General features: G+C 37.0%; 1 protein-coding gene across 7 annotated transcripts in view; it reads left to right on the top strand.

The window, feature by feature from the left end:
- The window catches only part of RAPGEF6 (Rap guanine nucleotide exchange factor 6), a 192,975-nt gene that overhangs the window by 85,555 nt on the left and 83,871 nt on the right, over positions 1 to 23,549 (top strand). For 6 of the 7 annotated variants that reach the window (XM_047729928.1, XM_047729923.1, XM_047729924.1 and 3 more), the window contains 2 exons: positions 13,286 to 13,417; positions 21,858 to 22,035. In XM_047729928.1, coding sequence (XP_047585884.1) covers positions 13,286 to 13,417; positions 21,858 to 22,035 — 310 coding nt within the window. Of the gene's footprint in view, positions 1 to 918; positions 1,512 to 13,285; positions 13,418 to 21,857; positions 22,036 to 23,549 lie in introns of those variants that run through there. The other variant, XM_047729929.1, reaches the window with a different exon arrangement.

The raw sequence follows: 23,549 nt of genomic DNA, 5'->3' as shown, positions 1-23,549 counted from the left end.
AGTACTTAGTACTTTGATATTTTTAATGTTAAGAGTATCCTAAAGGTTCTATCTTTTAGAACAGTTACTTGATAAATAAGTTTTGCAAGCAGAAACCCCTGATTTAGTAATGTAACAAACACTTACGTGACATCTGAGGGGAAGGCTGCCTTACATATTTGTAATGCAAGTATTTTACCAGTGCTAATTATTTTCCCTTGGGAGGACAATACTGTGTTAAATTTGAATAATAATAGGAAATCTAGCTTCCCAAATAAAGCTCTGTATCAATGCACAGAATTAAAAATCAAGATGGATTTTTAAAAGTGAAACAGAGAGGTGCTTTAAGCCAATTTTTTTCTTATAGAATTTAGCTTGCTGACATGTCTCATGGAAGGGTGTGTGTGTGTGTGTGTGTGTTTTCAGTAAATTGCTTTTTGGGCTACATCTGCAGATACAGTAGCCAATTGATCTAATGCAGTTTCTGAAGGCTTTCTATACAGGTGATGTCATCCTTTTAGCTCTATTCTCCTCCCACTCTCTTTCCTTCTTATTAGATATTTCATCTTACTGCAGAGCATGGAATCAATAGGAGCTTCTCCTTAGGGAGCTGCTGTGAAACAGGCAAGGACAGTAGGAATTAAGACAGTAACATATAGTCTTGTTTTAGCAGAAGATGTAGTGCTTTTGTGTCATCATATATAAATTTTCAACCAGAAAAGCCAGACTTAGATCAACATTACTGTCTTACTGATGCATTAGAACAAGAAGCAGTACTGCAGAGCTGTAAATAGTGCATGTGAAAAAGAGAAAATTTCAATTTTGGATATTTTCAGGCGTTCTCCAGGACAGACCTGTTAGAGCATATATATATCTTCTAACTACCATTTGCTTGCTCATCGGTTGATTTTTTTTTTTTTTTTTAACCTTTGGTGATTAAGAAGATAAAGAAGAAACTTTCATTTTAAGGATACAGTGTTCTGGTTTGCTTCCGATGCAAAAGAATTAACTGCAGTGCTTGCTCTACAGAATGAAATAAGTTGAAGAAAAGACAAAGCTGTATTACAGAAAGGAAGGGTTTCTCAGAATCCAGGAACACAGATTTGGTGCATGTTGCCTTATTTACTTTGATTGATACTGTATTAACTGTGTGTTACTACTGTGCATGTCTGTGCCAGGAGCCTGAAGAAGCATGTGTATGTCTGTATGTACTGAGCCAGAAATGTAAACATCTTGATTTACTGTGATTTGTTTGTTAAAAGTGAACATTGTGATGAAAACTGTTGCAGTTATTTAGAACAATACTCTGAGCTACTGAAAGCTCCTGATTTCAGTTTGAAAGGGATTTGGAGAAGCTGCCTTTATATAACACTGCAAATGGCGTATGATTTGTAAAAAGAAACTTAACAGAATTTTGTCAACATACTCATCCGTGTGGCTCTGGTTTGAAAAGGAAACTACCCTTTCCAGCCCAGGAAATGGCTTTTCTTGTTCGCTGTTATGCCAATTGTCTTCAGCCATGGGCCTCCAAAGTAAGTAATGTTTATTATTTTCTTGGAGATGAATATAATCTAGTTATTAAATTTAAATTCTGTTACTTTGAATTGTAAACGAGCTTTATTGTGCTCTTACATTTCCTAAACTTTAACAATAAGTATTACAAAGCATTATCTAAAAAAGCTCAATCTCATGGCCATTTTGTTTTTCAATTTAAAGGAATCTCTAAAGTATTCTAATGTCTCTCTAAGAGGATTTGAAAAAATACCTTCTTAATAATCTATAGACTTAAAATGTAATGCATTTGAGGTATACTGTCTTCAGACTGAACCATTTGGTTATAGCTATTTCTGTACTTCTCTGTGAGTATGCTCTTTAACCTGATTGTATTGTATAGCTTCCTTAAATGGTCGATGCATTTAGCAGTGTTAGTCTAATCTCTATATTTATATGTTTTTATATTACACAAAAATTTTAGGAAAACAGGGTAATAACTTCTCAGTGAAGTAATATGAAGGACATACTTAGTATGAAAAGTCTATGAAAAAATTTTTATGTTCTTAAGCATTTTAAAAATAGTCGTAAGTGAATCATTAGTAGCTTGAGATGTAAGATACCTTCTGTTATATTTGTCACTTTTTAAAAAGCAAACATTAACTCACAAAAGCATAATGCTACACAACAGGACATGCTAGGTTTTAGGAAAATATGCAATGTAATTTAATAAATTGTATTGTTAATAGTGGTTGTTTATATAGATCTGAAATTTGATGCCACTCAAGTTATCTTTCCTAGTATGTAAATTTCAAAAACAAGCCCAGAGAAGTGTGAATTTTTAGTTTTGTTTTATGAAACTATATGTTTTAGTAAGCACTTTACTTGTAACATTGGCTGTGTCAGGATTTCTTTATGGTTCTGTTGAATAGAGACAGGCACAATAGAGGCATTTCCCAAGATGAAATCATGTCTTTGTTCAAAGGTTGTCCTACTGATGGTGACTAAGGGAGAAATACTGTTGATAGCGTCACTGCTATTTTCTTAAACGCAGCTTCTGGAAAGACATTTAAATTCACAGTCTATTTGGCAAACAACTGATTGAAATGTAAAAAGATGGAGAGAAACATAGGTATAGGTATGCGCTTCATTTGTACTATCTGGTAAGGCATGGGTGGCCTCCATAGTACAAATGCCACCTGTGGGGGCTTTGCTAATGCTTGATAGTGACACTACTAAGATTTAAAACCTGTGGAAGGAAAATGGATGAGACCAAGTGAAAAAGCTTTAAAGAAAATCAAGAATGAGATATAGGTGTTGTTTAGAATCCCAACAAAAATATAGTCTTTGGTGGTATTGGTAACCAGCTTTTGATTTAAAGTTTAACAAGTATAGAAGAGCCAAGGGGATTTTAAAAATCAGATTCTAAGGGTTGATTAAACGCTAGCAAATACTATCTGAGCAGGATTCTGTGATTGGTACTTGACTATGTAAATTAGTATTAGGGAAAGAGTATGACTTCTTTCCACCCCTCCCCCATCTCTCATGTTACTACTGTTGGAATTTTAACTCTGGATTGTGATTGCAAACACATTAAACCTGTGGTTAATTTTTTTAAACTTGATTCTCTCGGTTTCCCTATACATCCTACTGATTTTATTTATTCATGTGTTTTGCGCACTCTACGACTTGGCTTTCGTTACTTCTGAATTTATTTTCTTGACAGAATAAATAGTTCTAGAAGCCAGATAAGGGAGTATGGGGAGGAGATGAACTTTATTTAGGTTCTGGTATGTTCAAAATGCTTTATTTCATATTTACTTTTAAAATAATTGTTTAGGGGCGCCTGGGTGGCTCAGTGGGTTAAAGCCTCTGCCTTCGGCTCAGGTCATGACCTCAGGGTCCTGGGATTGAGCCCTGGAATCGGGCTCTCTGCTCAGCGGGGAGCCTGCTTCCTCCTCTCTCTCTCTCTGCCTGCCTCTCTGCCTACTTGTGATCTCTCTCTCTCTGTCAAATAAATAAATAAAATCTTTAACAAAAAAAAAAAATAATTGTTTAGTTGTATATAAAATAATCTAAAGTTTTTTTTTCCCTTTAGCACTTTGAAAAAGTTAATGTGCCATCTCTCACATCTGTTTTTTTTTCCCTTTAGCACTTTGAAAAAGTTACTATGCCATCTCTCACATCCATTGTTGGTGATGAGAAGTCTGGGCTCCTTATAATCCTCAGTCCTTTGTTAAGTAATCTCTTTTTCTTGTCAGTGGTTAGTTGTTTTGTTTTGTTTGGATTTTTCTTTTTATCCTTGATGCCATGAGGTTTTATTATGGATTATCTAATTTTTTGTTTTGTTTTCTTGGGACTTGCAAGCTCTTCTCAAGATTCTCAATGGGAATCTTTATTCCCATTGGTCTTCAGTTAGGGGAAATTTATTTTTTGAAAACTGCAGCTCTTAGTGTTGTAGATGTTGGAACTCTGGATCTGTCCATATTATCTCTAAACACTTGTTTCAGATTTTATTTTCACTCTAAGCATTTCCAATTTGATCTTCTAACTCACTGATTCTCCATTTGTTACCATTTGCTGTTCTGCTCTTCATCTTTTAAATTTCTAAATGTAATCGTTGTATTAATTGATTTGGGAGAGACATTAGGGTTCAAAGCCGATGGCCAAGAAAGAATTCTTGAGACATCTTTGTTGCAAAAAGTGGTTTTATTAAGGCACAGGGACAGGACCCGTGGGCAGAAAGAGCTGCACTGGAGTCATGAAGAGTGACCCATTGTATACTTCCAAGTTGCGAGGGGGTTTGGGAAAGCATAAGTCACTAAAGACTTTTGGAAGCAAGGTTTCCAGGAGCTTGAGGGGGCTAGCTGTTGTTGGGAAGAGGTCACTTATTACTATCTAATAAAACCTTAATCATGAGACCCTTCAGATGTATATTGGTGGGCCATATACTTGTGGGGAGAGGGGTGATTGCCACACGTGTCTGGGGGGGGGTTAGAGATAAAGGAAATTTCTAAAGGAATTTTATATGTTAAAGTAGATTTCTAGGGTGGGGGGTGGTGTTTAGGATTGCCTTTTGCCCTTAGCAAACTCTCAACATCCAGGCAGTTAAGTCCCTAGAGGAATGTCATTCTGCCTGTTTCAAGAACTTGTCAGTGGGCTGTAGGTAGTAAGGAAATTTAATAATTTCTCTTATGGGGGCGCCTGGGTGGCTCAGTGGGTTGGGCCGCTGCCTTCGGCTCGGGTCATGATCTCGGAGTCCTGGGATCGAGCCCCGCATCGGGCTCTCTGCTCGGCGGGGAGCCTGCTTCCTCCTCTCTCTCTGCCTGCCTCTCTGCCTGCTTGTGATCTCTCTGTCAAATAAATAAATAAAATCTTTAAAAAAAAAATAATAATTTCTCTTATGCCTTTGTTTCCCACACCATTAATCATTTCTGAAATCTCAAGTGATGGTTTTTAACAGCCACTCTTGTTTAATAACTTGTTTTCATTTCATGAATGGCAATCGTTTCCCTTATTGTCTGCTTAGCTCTTTCTTCATGTTTAAAGTCTTCTCTTAGTTGAGTGTGTTTGCGTATTTTTTCAGGAGGTTGATACTCCTCTACTGATTGAGAACTCACCTTCCTGGTCTGTTCAAGTTGTTTACCCAAAGTGACTTATTTACTGGGTGGAAGAGATACCACCACTTTGGCTTCTCTTTGCCTTCTTTTAGGTGCTTCTATGGTCACTGGTCAAGGCAGTGAGTCCATTTTCATTTTTACACACAGCTAAATCTGCAGGTCATTTTCTGACCCTTACTTTACCTGTCTGTGGTGTTTGACACAGTTGACAACTCCCTTCTAGGCAGATTTTATTCAGACTAAAAGTCAGTGTCTTAGCTGTGATTTACTAGACACTGTGGGACTCTTCTCCCATTATCTCCTGCTACACTCATTCAGTGCAGTGACTGGTTTCCTGCACTCTTAAACTGAGTTCCTCTTTTCTCAACAAGTCTGTCTGCACTTTTAATAAACCTACTGTTAAGTGCAAGTATTGATTGAAAGCTGCTCTTTGGTTTTAAAAATGTTACAGTGGGAAGATACAGATGTCAGTGTCTCTCCAACCCTCATCTTTTAGTAAAACTAATGAACTAAGAATGTATGCTTCTCTTGTAGTTCCATTTGCCTCACGCAAAGTACTAGTGTAATATACCCAAGGCTACTGTGGTTATATACAACTATTTCCTTTAGGACTTCTGAGACATTTAGATTGTCTTCAGAAAACAGTCTCCAAAGGGTTTTTTGAGCCTCAGAATCTCTTTTTCTTTTTAATTTATTTATTTGACAGAGAGAGTGAGCGAGCACAAGCAGGGGGAGCAGGAGAGAGAGAGGAGCAGGCTCCCCATTGATCAGGGAACCCGATACGGAGCTCAGTCCTAAGACCCAAAGTCTTGGCTCCACTTTATATATTAGGTATATTAGTACTTAACATGTTCTCGTAAAGCATTCTAATAAATGTTTTCCCCATACAAAAATGAAACATTTTAGCTGGATATTGTAGATCATGCCAAAACGCCTTTTGGGCTACCAGCCTTGATATTTCTCTTTCACTAAAGAGTACTGCTCTTGATTGCCTGATATATATTCCTCCAAATCTCTTCTCCCAAACTTAGATGAGTATATGTACGCAGAAAACATGTAATGATGTTTTTATGCTTAAAAAAAATGAGTCTTATATTTATCATGAATGTTACCTTTTTTAGTCAGTACAGCTAGGAGACCTATTCAGGTTTGATTTATACAGGTTTGCTTCATACCTTCAACTATTGCACAGTATTCCATAATGGGCTGTAACAACTTAGCCATTCTTGTGATTATTTTTCTTTATTTCAAACTATTACACTTTGTTTATAATGAATGTTCTTACATATCCCTCCTTGCACACCTATATGCTTTTTTGGGATAGATACCCAAAGAGGAACTGTTGAGTCATAGGTTTATGAATTTAAGTAATTTAAGTAATAAATCTTAATGTTTGCTCTTCATAGTGGCTACTCCCCAAATCACTCTCCAGAGTGGCTATACCAATTCATAACTTAGTAATTTATGAGAATATTGTTTTCCTCCATAGCCTTGCCCATATTTTGTGTTATCAAGCTTTCTCTTTGCCAATCCCATGAATAGTTATTTGTTTACATTTTTATTTCCCTGGTTGCTGGCAAGATTTAGTAATCTCTTCCAGCAGCTCTCTTCTCCTGCTGCTGTGATTTAAGTGGCCCTGTATGGAGGTGGCAGAGCCAAAATACCAAAGTAGTATCTGAGTTTGCATTTAAAGAAGTTGCCCCAAAGTATTGCCTGGACCTGCAGAGATCTTTGAGTCAGAAAAATAGACACTTTGTTGGCTTAAGTCTGCCTGAGACATACAGCAGGTCTTATGTCATTGCTCTTCCCAGAAACTTGTAGTAGCTCTCTATTACCTATAGGATTCAAAATCACAATACTTTGCTTGACATTGAAGATTATGTTCTACCTCTAGCCTCTTAATACATCTCTTTCCCTTTATATGTATACAGAGTCTTCAAAAGACTGTGTACTTTTTCGTAATCTGTGTCTGTATTCAAGCTGTTAGCCAAGGAACCTTTCCACCCCGCAAACTGAACTTTGACACTGGTCCTCATGGACATGTGAACTCCAGCAGAGCTCAGAAGTTTGGGTATAGGAAATGGATAAAATAACTGTGGAAAATAGGAATGTTTGCCAGACCTGGTAGGCCAGAAGGATGATCTGGTAAGTGAATTGACATTGCTCATTAAAGATAAGCTAATAACTCCCTACTGGGGGTAGAAAGAAAAGGAAAAGGGGCAGATAAGCTGAGAGACCGCAGAGAAGGTTTAAGAAATCCAGGATTCCGGGGCACCTGGGTAGCTCAGTCGGTTAAAACCTCTGCCTTCAGCTCAGGTCATGATCCCAGTGTCCTGGGATGGAGCCCCACATGGGGCTCTCTGTTCAGCAGGGAACCTGATTCCCTCTCTCTCTGTCTCTGCCTGCCTCTCTCCTACTTGTGACCTCTGTCTGTCAAATAAATAAATAAATCTTAAAAAAAAAAAATCCAGGATTCCTATTGGAGGAAAACTTTCTCCTTTCTGCCTCTTTTGTTATAAAGAAAAGGAGCTGTTGGGTGTTAGGAACTCAAAACTTAGTATCAGGAAACAACTAAGTAGGAAAGAGCAATTGATTTATAGTCAGGCTGCCTGGATTTTTAAATGCAGTTTCCCTGCTTCCTAGCTATGTGACCTCAGGAAACTTGTATAACTCCTCTGGGCTTTGGTTTCCTAATGTGAAAATTGGGTATAATAATAACATCTACCTTGGCTGGTTGTTTGATGATTAAATGAGATAATCTATGTAAAAAAGTATGTAGAAGGATATATTTGCTAGCTTACATATTTGGTACATGTGGTGAGTACTCAATAGCTGTAGTTGCTATCATTATTATTTTAATCACATGAAGAGGTTGAAGGGATTCCTGTATGTTGATCTAAGTTTCCTTCATGAGGGAGAAAGGAGATACTGTATACTTTTTTTTTTAAAGATTTTATTTATTTATTTGACAGAGATCACAAGCGTTGAGGCAGGCAGAGAGGCGGGGGAGGGGGGAAGCAGGCTCCCTGCCGAGCAGAGAGCCTGATGCGAGGCTCAATCCCAGGGTCCTGGAATCATGACCTGAGCTGAAGGCAGAGGCTTTAACCCACTGAGCCACCCAAGCGCCCTGATACTGTATACTTCTGAATCTCTGTCTGCTCTTCACTGTTAGACTGTGGGGACCCATCTGGTTTTATCTTTGTTACCAGCAGAGTTCCTGGTACAAAGCAGAGTGTAGCAGAGAGTATTAGAATTAGATAGTTCTGGGTTTTAACTCTAACTCCACTAGTTACTTGAGTGAGAGATCTGTGGCTAACAGCTTAATTTTATTGCCTCAGTTTCTCATTAGTAAAGTAGAGATAATCTTATCATTTAGGGTCTAGTCAGGGTGAAGATTTCTCATAAGTATCATTACCCACCCAATTTGCAGACTTGATCTTCTTCTGGCTTTGATTCATTGTGTTACGTTGATGGATAACCTCTTTCTCTGTGGTCTTAACCTCTGTGGAAATCTTGGGAGTACAGATCATCTCCCACTCCTGACACCTCCACCAAACATATGACCTTTTAAAACAATTTTCAGTCTTCGTCTTTTCATAAACTTCGTTCCTAGATGAACGAATTTCTGGTTGAATTCTGTCCAAACGGTAGAAACTAAGTAGATCTTTGAGCTGAGACGTACTCCCATCACTATTTCTGTATTATTGTAACCAGTTACAGATACCTCATTGATTTTTCTGCCTTTTTAAAAAATTAATTTATTAAAAAAATAGAGAGAGAGAACATGGGGTAAGAGGCACAGGGAGAGGGAGGTAGAGTCTTCTGAAGTTTTTGGTTGCATTATTCTATGTTCATGCACTTTAGGTCAGGTGTGTTATGGTTTTTCCTATCTTCTCTGTTGTTATGTATTTTTTTATTTGCTTATTCTGTCACTGGGAAATTTGGTATAAATTGACAGCATAATTGTGGATTCATCTAGTTCTTTTATTGTTGCCATTTTTTGCCTTATATATTTATGCTTAGGTACATATTTATTTAGTGTTGAACCTTTTATTATTAAAATATATCCCCTTTTTGTCTCTAATGCTTTTCCCTCAAGTCTACTTCATCTGAAATACAACTACATAATCTTTCTTTTGATTTATGTTTCCCTTTATTTAATGTTTTCCCCTGTGTAAACTTCATAGTTATACACAGTTTTACTATTCTTAAATCAGAGATTACAGTGATGTATGCTTCATCTGTGAAGTCTGTTTCTACATTTTCATGGACATTGCAAAGAAAAAGTACTTCAATAACTTCGTTTACTCTTCTCGAGACTTAAATTCTGTTGTTGTATATTGTATTTTAATTCTATATGTGTTTTGGGACATTAATGTTCCTATTTTATGTATCCATATAGATTTACCGACACATTTCCTGTTTTCATTGGCTTTCCTTTTCTGCATCTAGAAGCCTCCATCTGGAATTGTTTCCTTTCTTCCTGTGGATTTCCTTTATTGTAGGTCTTCTGGAGAGTATTTGTTTTCATTTTTATTTTTCTGAAAATGTCTTTATTTTGCCTTTTTTCCAAAGACTCTTCTTGCTGGGTATAGAATTTTCACTCTTGGAGATATCACTCCATTCTCTTCTGCCTTTCAAATTTCTACACTTGATCTTAGCCAAAAGGCCGAGAAGCGATTGCCTTTCAAATTTCTGTTGAGAGTTCAGCCATCACTTTAATTTTGCTTTTGTCCAAGTGTTCCTTTAATTTTTTTTTCTGACTGCTTTTAAGACTTCTCTTTATCTTTTTTTCCCTTGCCTGTAGTTTCACCCTAGTTAACATAGATATGGTTTTGTTATTTATCTTTTTGGTCATTTTTAAAAAATTTTTTATTTATTTATTTGACGGGGGTGGGGGGGGAGAAAGAGGCAGAGAGATACCCAAGCTGAAGGCAGTGGCTTAACCCACTGAGCCACCCAGGAGCCCCTCGTTGGTCATTCTTAAAGCCACTTGATCCCTGACTTTTTATTTTTTGTCGGTTTGGAAAAATGCTCGGCCATTATCTTCTATGCCTTAGTCTCTCTTTTTCTATGACTCTGATTATTCAGATATTACCTTCTCACTGTATCTCCTATGGTTCTTGTCCCTTCTCTCCCAGCTTCATTCTTTTTTACTTTGGTGCTTCATTCTGGATATTTTTTCAGGCCAATCTTTACTAATTTTCTTCTTAGCTCTGTCAAATCTATTGAATCCACGTTTGACTTTTTAATTCCTTAACTTTACTTGTCAGTTCTAGAATTTTCATTTTATTCTTTGTTAATTATTCTTTGCTAAAGTTCTTGTCTTTTTCTTTGTAGAGTTAACCCTTGAACAACATGGATTAGGACCACTGGTCCCCTGCACAGTCAAAAATCCATGTGTAACTTTTGAGTCCACAAAAACTTAAGTACTAATAGCCTACTGTTGAGTGGAAGCCTTACCAATAACAGTCAATTAAGACATATTTTGTAAAATATTAAAAAAAAGATATATTTTGTATGTTATATGTATTATATACTGTATTGTTATAATAAAGTAAGCTAGAGGAAAGAAAACATTATGAATAAAATCTAAGGAAAATATATTTAGTGTAGCGTATTTAAAAAGAATCCACATGTAACTGGAGCCAGGCATAAGTGGAGCCATACAGGTCAAACCTATGTTTTTCAGGGTTCAGTTGCCTGTATCATGTATTGCTATATTGGAAAACATATGGCCAGTGAGCTGTATGAACTGTGAGCCAAGAATGATTTTTACATTTTTAAAGGGTTATTTTAAAAAAAAAAAAAAAAGAAGAAGAAGAAGTATCTACAGAGATTGTATGTTGCCTGCACAAGTATCGAATATATGTTCTTTGGTCCTTTAAAGAAAATATTTGTGTACCCTTGCTATATATATATTAAAAACAGTCATTTTATAATCTGATTATTCTGTTATTTGAAGGTTCTTCATTCTTTTCTAAAGTTTATTATTTCTCTTAGTTTTCATCAGTGCTGTCTTGTCTTCTCATGTGCCTGTTTTTATTTGAGCAATGGTTTCGTATATGCAAAATATTTTAAATAATTTGAGACCTAGTATGATTTTTTTTCCTGTGGTAAGAATTCCTATTTGCTTCCAGTAGTTGACTGGAAGTACTAGTAAACCTGTATAACCTTAATACATCAGGGATTTAGATTATTCTAAAACAGGCATCAATTTACTTTTGGATCACAGTCGTTCCTAGAGTATAATGTTCTTTCCAGACTCCCAGTCCAAAGGATGGTCTTTCCATTCTAGGCCTTGGAATATAACTTCTGTCTCTTTTAACCAGTAACTGTTGAAGTGCATCTCAGTCTCTTCATCTCCCTCTTTAAGAATCAGCAAAACCGGGGCACCTGCATGGCTCAGTGGGTTAAGCCTCTGCCTTTGGTTCAGGTCATGATCTCAGGGTCCTGGGAATCTCTGCTCAGCAGGGAGCCTGCTTCCCCCTCCCTCTTTCTGCCTGCCTCTCTGCCTACTTGTGATCTGTCAAATAAATAAATAAAATCTTAAAAATCATCAAAACCATACAGGCCAGATTATGTGTGTGTATTCCAGCTTTTCTGTTTATCTTAGTTACAACATTTATCTGAGTTAGATAACCTACCCTTATTGGCAGAGGAATGTGTGATGTCATTTCTGTGTATAGTTTGTTTCTTTTTAGGAAGGGAAGGGAAGGGTCAGAAGGAGAGAGACTCTTAAGCAGACTCCCTGCTGTGCATGGAGCCTGATGCAGGGCTAATTCTCATGACCCTGAGATCATGACTTGAGCTGAAATCATGAGTCAGACACTTAAACGACTGAGCCACCCAGGCATCCCTCTGTGTTTGTTTGTTTTTTTTTTTTTTTAAGATTTTATTTTATTTGACAGAGAGAGATCACAAGTAGACGGAGAGGCAGGCAGAGAGAGAGGGAAGCAGGCTCCCCGCTGAGCAGAGAGCCCGATGCGGGACTCGATCCCAGGACCCTGAGATCATGACCTGAGCCGAAGGCAGCGGCCCAACCCACTGAGCCACCCAGGCGCCCCCTGTGTTTGGTTTTTATAAATACAGTGACTACTCTTAAGATAAAAGAACTCCGACTTCTCCGTTTTTCCTTTAGGGTTTATTTAGTTTTTACTATGTTCATCTTCAACATTCTCCTGCACTAAAACAATGAGAAGCTCTGTTTTAAAAAGTAAATTCATTTCTCTTAATGTTCCTGCATGGCAAGTTGCAGAGAAATTATTTGGAAAATATATCACCATGACTCCTATTTAAAACTTTCTCTCACTACTCTGGAGTGCAGTCATGTGTTTTCTACTGTAATTCTTAGAGCATTGATTTTGTGAGGTTTTTTGTTATTCTGGTTTATTTTTGGTATGAACGATATTATAAAACCTGCACCCCTATAAAAGCGTGACCATACTAAAGATGGTGTGATAGTATCATATCCTTCTTGTGTCTCTTGTATCCCTGTACCTAGCATAGACATTAATTAAATCATCATAATTACTAACAAATTTTTTAGGAGCCAACTACATACTACTACAATATCATGTGAAAAGAGCTCTACAGAGTTTTTGAAATTTGGAATGCAATCAACTTTTCCTAAGTCTTGCTACCAGATGCTGTACTTTCTTTTTTTTTTTTTCATATGAATAACCATTTTATGTTGGGGTGTGTGTTTGTGTGGGTGTGTGTGTGTAGTGCATTCTGAACAGTCGAAGGTGGCAATAGCTGAGAGTTTCATTTGGAGAAAAAGAGGGGCCAAGTGTTTCCTCTGAAATACCAATGAAATACCATTACCAATGAAAATGTCTCCTGAAATCTACACAGTGGAATTCCACTCTAAGCTTGAGTAACAGTGTCAGAGTACTAATTTGGTTCTTATGATTTCCTAAGATTTTTTGTAAAAGTGGAAAATTTAAGTTAGAAATGAAGTTGCACAGTAATGTACATAAAGCAAATATTTGTTACGGAAGTTTCAACTTGTTAAGAACTCATTTTTTTACTTAAAAAAATTTTAAGTATTTTGATTCCAGTGTAGTTAATATACAGTGCTGTGCTTCAGGTGTACAATATAGTGATTCAGTAATTCTATGCATTCCTCACCAATGCTGATAAAAAGGTAGTGTTTGATGTTTAGAATATCTTAAGTTATTTTTCTTCTGCAGCTTCCGGCCGATCTTACCAAGATGCACATCACAGACAACCCTCATCCACAGGTGACTCATGTGTCTTCTAGTCAGTCTGGTTGTAGCATCGCCAGTGACTCTGGGAGCAGCAGTTTATCTGATATCTATCAGGTAATATCTTAGGAGTTTGTGTGCTGTGCCTGTGGCTTTGTTATTCTGCCAGATAATCGGTGTTTGTGCTTTAGGTGGTCACGTATCTTTTAACTTAAGGGTATGAAATTCAGGCAGAATGTCTCTGGGAAAATATACTTTATTTATTATTTCAAATTTACAAGCTTAATTAAAGAAGCAATATTTTGAGAGTGATTAGATATGGTTCAGGAATATATGAATATAATGTTCTTTTTAATGTCTTTAGTCCAAAGGAATTCATTCTATATAATACTTTGTTAAAAAATAGTTCTTGAAACAAGTTAACTTAGACTTACAAAAAGGGTGTTTTTTATAATGGACTAAGTGTTTTGTAAGTAGTTTTAAAGAAAAGAGTAACTTTTTCTTTTTTTAAGTTTTTATTTAAATTCTAGATAGTTATGATTGTTTTATTGTCAAGGGTCTGTTGAATTTTCTAGTAGACCCCCTTAAAAAAAAAGGAAACAGGTAAAATTAATTTGAATAATGTGTTTTATTTAGCATAATATATCCAAATATTATCATTACAGCACACAGTTTAAAATTATGAGTTTAATTTTTAAAATTCTGGCTTCCAAAGACAGTATAAAATTATTTTAATAAAAATCCGAAGCAAACATGTACATGTAAAAATTAGTATCAAAGTTAATTTATTAGCTGATTTTTTTTTTAAGATTTTATTTGTTTATTTGACAGAGAGAGATCACAAGTAGACAGAGAGGCAGGCAGAGAGAGAGAGAGAGAGAGAGGGAAGCAGGCTCCCCGCCGAGCAGAGAGCCCGATGCGGGACTCGATCCCAGGACCCTGAGATCATGACCTGAGCCGAAGGCAGCGGCTCAACCCACTGAGCCACCCAGGCGCCCTATTAGCTGATATTTTTTAAAAGATTTTATTTATTTGAGAGAGAGACAGAGAAGGGCTTACCCCAACATTCAGAAAGCCTACATGCCTTTCTAGGCTGCCAGTTGCTAGTAGAGTTCCAGGTGGAATGTTGGGGGATTCTCTTGGGTTTGTTGTGGCCGGTGGTTCCATGGTAACTGGGCAGACCTAATCGTGGATCAGTGCCATGGAGGAGCTGAGATCCTCTGCGGAGCTTGGCTTTGAGCTGATCTTTGATGTGGTGAAATTGCCCGATGACCTGAGTCTACAACTGACTTTCCAGAGCCACTTGGACTGCAGCATTCCTACTCCCTGCTTTGGTGACTCTGTAGCAGGCCAAGTAGGGCACAAGATGGAACAGCAAGAGTCCACCGGTCCAGGCTGTGGCCCTGGCCCCAAGGTGCCAGACAGAGGGATGTGAGGGTGCATGCACAGTATGGGGGTGTGGGAGTCTCCCATAGGCAGAATTTAATATAACCTTACTGTACATTTCCGTTCAGACCAGCCACAGTTTAAGTGACAGGTGACAGGTGGCAGGTGGCTACCACATATTACTTGTCTTTTGAAACGGAGTTATTTTTGCTCGTGGAAAACATTTTGGGCTTTGGGTCTACTGAATTGTTTTCAGATGGTTTAGGAAAATCCGCATTCCTTTCAAGAGAAGTTTGTAGGCAGAGACAAAATGGAAAAAAAGCCTCCATTTTTGGATTATGCATAGCTTTTCTACACAAAGGTCATTGCTGTGGCCGTCTACATCTCCCTGTTTAGCATTTTATAGTAGACAGAACAAGGAATTCTTCCTGTTCACCATTTTGCAGGAGACGGAACAAGTGATTTTTTAAAAGTACACTTAAAAAGTACGTTGACTCTGGAGCCTCTCAGAGTATTGCATTCCAGCATTGTGCCCCTCCCCAAAGGAATTGTCATGTGGAAGAAATAAGGATGCTTACACACCAAAAAGCCAAAGTAGAGCTGTAGCTCCTCTGGATTCTTTCTTTTTTTTAGAGAAGATTGGTCCTGGATTAATGAAGTTCAGGGTTGAGACTATAGATTTCTCATAGTGGGAATGTCTAGACGTTGCTAGGAGAAAACATGCAGCAGAGATGAGGTTATGTTAAGTTCTAGGTATCTCATCTCGTTAGTATATCCATTTCTAAACCAGATGTTACCACCTTTTTGAAACAAGGAACAGAGCCTTAGGTGGTTGTAAGAGAAAAGACAAAAGGTTAGTGCACAAGTTGAGATCAGGGTCACATGGAAAGGCCAGTGCTTTACTCTGCACCAGAAGATGGGCTATACACAACAGGGTCCGGTGTCTTTGCAAGATCCTGGAGAAGCTTCTGAAGCACTGTACTTAATATAATATCTATAGCATGTCTGTATAACGTATAGTATGTCTTCCTACTGGTTTGTCCACCTGAGGCTGAGGCTGGAGCACATTTACTGGTAATTGGAAGTCTTCTGCTATAGAATTACGGTCTTGTATATGGGAGCCCTGCTCCCTGCTCCAACCTTCCGCATGTTTTCTTGCCTTACTAACACTTTGTACAGCTCATTTTACCTTTTTATTTATTTATTTGTTTGACAGAAATCACAAGCAGGCAGAGGGGCAGGCAGAGAGAGAGAGGGAAGCAGACTCCCTGCTGAGCAAGGAGTCTGATGTGGTACTTGATCCCAGGACCCTGAGATCATGACCTGAGCTGAAGGCAGAGGCTTAACCCACTGAGCCATGCAGGCGCCCCTCATTCTACCTTTAAAGAGACCTTTTAACGTTGGATAAACTGTGGATAAGTAAGCTTGCCAGCTGTCCTACATGTTACAGGACTGCCTCCATTACAAAGTGAAGAAGGCAACATGTCATATCCCAGACACCTGAAAGTTACTTTTGACTCTTCTCCCTTGAGCATAACTTCAGTTCCAAGTTATGTTCATTCTGTTTCCTACATCATTAGTTGTGTTTGTTTTATTATATTTTTTATGTTAACTGAGGTATAATTGACATAGAATAAAATTCATCCTCAGCAGTATAGCCTACATGAAAACAGAGCATTTCCATGACCTCAGAAAGTACTGTATGCCCCCTTATAGTCAGTATCTTCTGATTCTCAGACCCTGGCAACCACTAATCTGTTTTCTGCCTTTACAATTTTGCATTTTCCAGAAGGCCACATAAATTGAGTCATGCAGTTTGGGGTTCTTGCAGAGAGGGTGGTTTGGGAGCCATATAGTTTAAACATGACATAATTAAAAAGTAATCAGTAAGATAAAAGTTGGTGTTAATTAGTTTAGGAGGACTTAATAGATAAAAGAAGCAAAAATAATGAAATCTAGAACCAAAACAGGAATTCAGAAATTTAAAGGAGATAGTTATAATACTAAAGTCAAAATGTGAAAAGGTAAGATAAAAATTTTAAGGGTGGCCAAAGAAGGTAAAAATCCTCAAACCTGGGCTTAGGTTAAGCTTAGGTGAATAGCCAATGGATAGAAACCATTTATGTTAAAAACAGTTGGAAACAGAAGAAACCAATATCTTAAATAAATACACATACATACATAATTACATGTATTTTATACTTGTATACGTGGAATGTAAATGTGAATTAAAGAGGACCAAATGATAGTAATGTTTTCTATTAGTAGTAAGTTTGTGGGTAGTTTTTATTATGTTACCTAAGCTTTTCTTATTTTTTTCCTCAGTGAACATTAGTATTCCTGTATTTAACACATTTTAAAGAGGATGTAAATAGAGTGTACTGTTAAAAATAAAAGTTGAATAAAATTGTGGGAAAAGATTAAAGTTAAAATTACTAGATTGTAAAAGAAATAAGAACAGAATAAAAACAGATTGAAAAAATATATCCCCCCAAATGCAGAATATCAAGATTTACAATTAAAACACAGATAAGGGGGTATCTGTGTGGCTTAGTAGGTTAAGCATCTGCCTTCAGCTCAAGTCATGATCTCAGGATCCTGGGATGGAGCCCTGCATTGCGCTTCCTGCTCAGAGCCGAGCCTGCTTCTCCCTCCACCTCTCCCTCTGCCGTACCCCCTGCTATACTCCCTGCTTGTTCTCTCAGGTAGTTTGTCTGGTCATCCAAATTTTGGCACTTCATAGATTTTAAAAGCGAACACCTAATCTGGTCATGGCTTCTAACACTATAAGCAAAGCCTTGTGAAATAATGCAAGTATTTTTAATTTGGAGGTTTGAGGGGAAGAGAGAAGAGAGTTGAACAGCAGTTCTTAACAAGAAAATTATTGACACCATTTTATATGGCCAAATGAGTGGCTGTGCTATGCATTTCCTCCTTGAGAGTTTTCATGTTTAAAAATAAAAGTCCTTGGCTCTCAAGGAAACTTAAAAAAAAAAAATCCACTTATCACAGTCTGGATAAAATGCAAGTAATCTTTTGGTATGAATATGTTTCTAATCAGATTAGCTTAAAATTTAGCTAAATTTATACATTAAGATGTTAGATTGTTCTTGGATCAGATATTTTATGTATCCTCAAAGAGTACTCAAATAAGGAGTGCTTCTTTCTGACTACTTCTTCTATATATTTCAGTCCGTTTATACCAGCAAGAGCTGGAATATTATGAAGTAAAGCATTTATCTTTTCATTAACTTGTATTTTAGAAACCTGAGGCATATATTCATCCCCTGTCATCTTTTTTAGTTTCTATGTGGGAAGTAAAACATGCTAAAAAATCCCATTGCTTCTGTTACTATCTCTATGGCAGCATGAATCCTTAATTCATACCTCTACTGCCAGTCTCTCTATAACTGGGGCCGCATCTCCACTAGGTTGTTCATTTCACACCTCAGCTAGCTTTGTCATACCACGTTTCCTTCTACTTTAATATTTCTGTCAGAAGTATCTGTGTCCAGGTCAGAATTTCACTTACATTTTGGCTACTCCCATTTTAACATAGGGCTGGATCTCATGACCCTGAGATGATGAGCTGAGCTGAAATCAAGAGTTAGTTGCTTAATGGACTGAGCTACCCAGGTGCCCTTACTCCCATTTTTTAAACTCCCACGTGAGATAAATTACAAGAATGGTGTGACCTTACTCAGACATTTTAAAAGTTTCAGTGCTTCACTGTTCCCCACTTGAACATTCTAGATTCTGGTCCATGACAAAATACATGTGTTATTCCCTGAACATGTTTGCTTTGTCCTAGCCTTGTGTTTTGGTTGTGCTCTTCTATCTGCAGTTTCACCTTGATGACATTTTCATATCATTTCTCAATGTCTTGGAACCCCACAGCAGTTTTTCTGTGGATTGTGAATAAAAACTTTGTACAGGCAGGGTTTGTTTCTTATTTATGTATTCCATGCTGAGTTAAGCACACTCTTGGCATTTAGGAGGTAATTTAGTTTTTTTTTTTTTTTTTTTTTTTTTTTTTTTAGTTACACTTGAAAGTAGAAACCAATATTGTTCCTCAGGAAAGTGCAGAGGATCACTAATAATTAAAGCTTGATTATATCCAGGGCAAAGAAGACTTTATAAGGCTTTAATTAAACTGCATGACCTATTGCAGAGAATATGGAATGGACTATTCTGGATAGTATTACTGTGAAGGATTAATTTTACAGCCTTCTTGCCCCGGCCAAAGGGATAGAGAGGAAACATAAGGCCTAAGTGGTACATGTAAAAGGTTGAATGAAGTACTCAAAATAGGAACGCAAAAAAGAGAAGCACTGAAAGTTAAAGGTTAATATTAGGCTTAATATATTTGCTCTAAACTTGAATGTGGTTTTTGTAAGTTTGTATAACTTTTCATTCCAACCTGTAGTTCCCCTCATTCTTTATCTTGATGCAAACAGGAAAAGGATATCCTCTGGTGCTTATTTGGGGAAGGCAGAGTCATCAGAAAAATCACCTCAGACTGTCTGCCTCACCAAATTATAGTTACACATAAACGCAGAGATACATTATCCTGCAGGAAAGGAAAAAGACAAGTTTAATGAACTTGCCTTATTAACTGCTTCACCAAGATACCTTTTTTCCCCCACCCCGAACTTAATTTATTATAATCTTTTTGAGGGTCTGCTGTAATCCAAGTGCTGGGATAAAGTATTAATTAAAAGACCAGGAATGATCTTCTCTGTACCATGTCTTAACAAATGTGACATATCTCTTGATTTACATTTTTTTTTGGTAATAACAGTTGATGTTATCTTATTATCTTATCTCAGACTCCCTTAAATTTTCTTTATGGCCTTATTCTTTCTTTGCTTCAATTGGGGTACTTTTTATTGCCCTTCTTCACATTTTCTCTTATTGCTTACATTTCTTTACTTAGATTTCCCATTTTCACTCTGCTTATGTTTGTATTTTCTTTTAAATCTTAGAACTTATTTATAACGTTGGGAGTTCATGTCTCCTAATTCCATTCTTTCATTCCTGGGTCTCTTTATATTGATTGATTTTTCTCCTGGTTATGTATCACATTTCCCTCTTTCATCTATCTAGTAAGTTTTTATTGTATGCTGGACATTGTGAATACTACATTAAAAAAAGAAATTCTTATCTGGTTGTTAGAGAATTAAACTCTGCCAGCAAACTGCATCCTCAGAAATATCATGTAGTGACTTCTCGTCTTGATGGTTGTTATATCTAACTTCACCTTAAAAGACCTGACTTGCCTTTGCTCAGTCAAGGAATTAGACCTTGGATTCTACATAGCTTGTTTTATTTACTTATTTTTTAATTACAAAATCCTTTTTAAATTCCTAGCATGTTTTTGGCTACTCTTTCTTCACTATTTTTAATTCTTATTTTGCCACCTTATACATCTTGTATACTTTTAACATTTTAATAGTTTAATATGTTCCCTTAAATGATAGTCATCCGTTTTCTTTTTATTGTACTTTGACAAAAGTACAGTTAAAGAAGATATTTATAAGGATAGACTATAGTCTTTCCTTTGCAGATGTCCTTAAAAGATCTCTAGGGCGCCTGGGTGGCCCAGTCCTTAAGCATCTGCCTGAGGTCATGATCCCAACATCCTAAGTTCGAGCTCTGTGTCAGGCTCCCCGCTCAGTGGGGATCCAACTTCTCCCTCTTCCTCTGCCTGCTGCTACTCCTTCTTGTGCTCTCTCTCTGTCAAATGAATAAATAAAACCTTAAAAAAAAGAAAAAGATTTCTAAAAGAGTTCCTTTAGTACCCTTCTCACAATCCCTACCCATGATTTCCATTCTTTCTGAAGAATTTTCCTCTTAAGTGTCTTCACTTCTCACACAGATCACAATAAACCTTGCCTGTTGTTCTCGTAACTGACTTGAATCTTGCTTATTTTTGCTGTAAGCCATCTTATTATCAGATACAATCTAAAAGGTTTGGAGACTGTTGAAATAGTCTGGGTCATGGTATGAAAACCTGAAATCATGTTGAAGACATTGGTTTAAGAACCCACATATATAAAATAGATTGTCCTTAAATTTTTGATAAAGTGGATAAAGGCTACTCTGGGGGTGACCTTCTCTATTCTGAAAAATTAAGCTATAGAGGAAGTTGCAGAGAGTATTCCTTTTTTGTTTTTAACACTAGTTTCTTGGATTAAAATCCATGTATGTAAATAAATGAGGTTTTTGAAAGTCATTTTAGCATGTGTACATTTAAATATAAACTATTCTTTTAAAAGAAATAATAACCTGCTATAGCAAGTTTGTGGTTCTAAGGATGTATTATTCAGAAGCGACTCCACTTAAACCCTAAAGTTCTGTAGCCAGAAAGCAAACGCAGTTTTGGCCTCAAGGAACCTAGTTGCTTGCAGGTGTGTGCCCCTGTCTTACTTGTCTGCGTAGTCCTCTGGCACCTTAGAGCTTACTTCAATATGTCCCAATTATTTATTATTTCATTATTTTCTATTATTGACATTTAAATTTGTAGTTTCTGAAAAATCTGCTAGTTCCTTTACAGATATATGAGACCAATGTATTTCCAAAGTTGAGGTTGCAAGTATAAGCTTATTTTAGACATTGGCTATAATACTCTCAGCTCTTCTTTACACAGTTAGATTCAACAAAAAGGTATTGGGGTGTTATGATTATGTTTTCATTACTTCACAATTGGTCTGTTTTAGTCCTTTTCATTTTTATACTTTTGTTCTTAATTTACATGGTTGCCTACCTTACTGAACTCTAAATCTTTGTAGTGAAAGAATATCTTATTTGCAACACCCAGCACAGACTAATAGATATTCATAAAATGAATGTTGCTAAACTGTCTCCTGCACTTCATGTTTTAGGAGCTGTTACACTTCTAAAAAATAAATGTGTTATTTGGAAAACTGGTATTAATCCAGGTGTTTACATCTCTTGACCATTTTGTGAACTTACTGGCTCAGATTTATCATCTGGATTTCACCATGAGCCTGTATTTTGGGGCAGAGAGAAGCCTTTTATAAATACTATTTTGTTTCTGATAGAACATAGTGTTGGCTGTCTTTGTAGTGTTAAGAAGGAGTAGTTTTGATTAATTCAGGCTGTGTCATACAATTTTTATTACATAATCGATCAAGATTTCTTTTTGTAGGCTACGGAAAGTGAAGTAGGAGATGTAGATTTAACACGTCTTCCAGAAGGACCTGTTGATTCTGAAGATGAAGAAGAGGAAGATGAAGAGATAGATCGAACAGATCCACTGCAGGGACGAGATCTTGTTCGAGAATGTCTTGAGAAAGAACCTGCAGACAAAACTGATGATGATATTGGTAAAAAAATATATATATCTGTTCACAATAAGAATTTTATAGTTTAATTTATATATAGTTAACCTCTTGCTGCATAACAAAATACCTGAAGCTTAGTGGCTTAAAATAACATGTTTATTTTCTCATAGCTTTTGTGGGTCAAGTATTCACAAGTACCCTAGCCGAGTGGTTCTGGCTCAGTTTCTCATGAAGTTTTAGTCAGAATGTGAGCAGGAGTTAGAGTTATCTGAGGCTTCACTGGGCTGAGCTAGAGGATATGTTTCCAAGGTGGCTACTTATATGGCTTTTAGTAGAAGACCTCAGTTCCTGCTTTGTGGGCCTTTCCATAGGCTCTTTAATAATCTCACAACATGGCAGTTGGTTTCCCCCAAATCAAGTAATCCAAGGGAGAGTAAGGCAGATGCCACATTATCTTTTATGATTTGGTCTCAGGAGTGTCACACAGAATAACCGTGATATAATGTGGGAGGGAATTGTACAGGATCATGAATAACGAGATTTGGAGCCATTTTGGAGGCTAGCTACCCCAATTTGAGGGTTTGGAAGATACAGCAGGGGAGTACAGCTATTGGTATACTTTTGACCAAATAACAGTTGTCCTTTGTAGGGAAAGTTCATCTTAAACTGACTGCACAGCTTGCATAGGGATGCACATGAAACAGTCAGGGGAAGGGGACACCTGCTTAGCCAGGCAGATCATCTGAATCAACACTGGTGATTACTGGGGTGATAGATGTCACAAGCAGATAGCCCTCATATTCTGGCTGCTCCCAGTTATAAAACAAAAGCTTGACTACAGTAAAGTAGTTTCCCTCTTCATGTCCATAAGATATTTAAGATCCAATACAACAGTGTCTGATGTCTAACTTTTTAAAAATTTTCCAGATGTTATCAAAAGTCATCTTTTTACTTGTCTAGCTTGAGGGGAAGAAAAAATAAATTTGTGTGTGTGTGTGTGTGTGTGTATAATTTTTTGATAAAAGTTTATGAATTTTTCCTTTTTGTATTTCTTACAGAACTCATCACTTTGGGGAGGTTGAATAATACTAAAGTTGCTAATGTTTTCTTTAAGAACAGGATTACTTAGTGTCATTATATATTGTTATGATTCAATTAAGATTTTATCCTAGATTTCCCTTTCATAATAGCCATATAGCTGTCATTCAAATCAGAAGATGCTACTACCAAAAATCATAATCTCTGTGAGTAAAGATGAGTATATTTGAACATTCCTTGCCATTCTAATGACATAATACAGTTCATTAACTTACATTTTAGACTCATGAATAGTATTGGGACAGAAACTGAAAGTGCATTTTCTTTTTAAAGATTTTATTTATTTATTTGACAGAGATCACAAGTAGGCAGAGAGGCAGGCAGAGAGAGAGGAGGAAGCAGGTTCCCTGCTGAGCAGAGAGCCCGATGCGGGGTTCGATCCCAGGACCCTGGGATCACGACCTGAGCCGAAGGCAGAGGCTTAACCCACTGAGCTACCTAGGCACCCCTGAAAGTGC

The sequence above is a fragment of the Lutra lutra genome, chromosome 5 (assembly GCF_902655055.1).
Source record: "Lutra lutra chromosome 5, mLutLut1.2, whole genome shotgun sequence".
In the NCBI taxonomy this organism is placed as follows: domain Eukaryota; kingdom Metazoa; phylum Chordata; class Mammalia; order Carnivora; family Mustelidae; genus Lutra; species Lutra lutra.
Note: the sequence above shows the minus strand (reverse complement) of the source record. Positions and strands in the feature narration are given on the sequence as shown.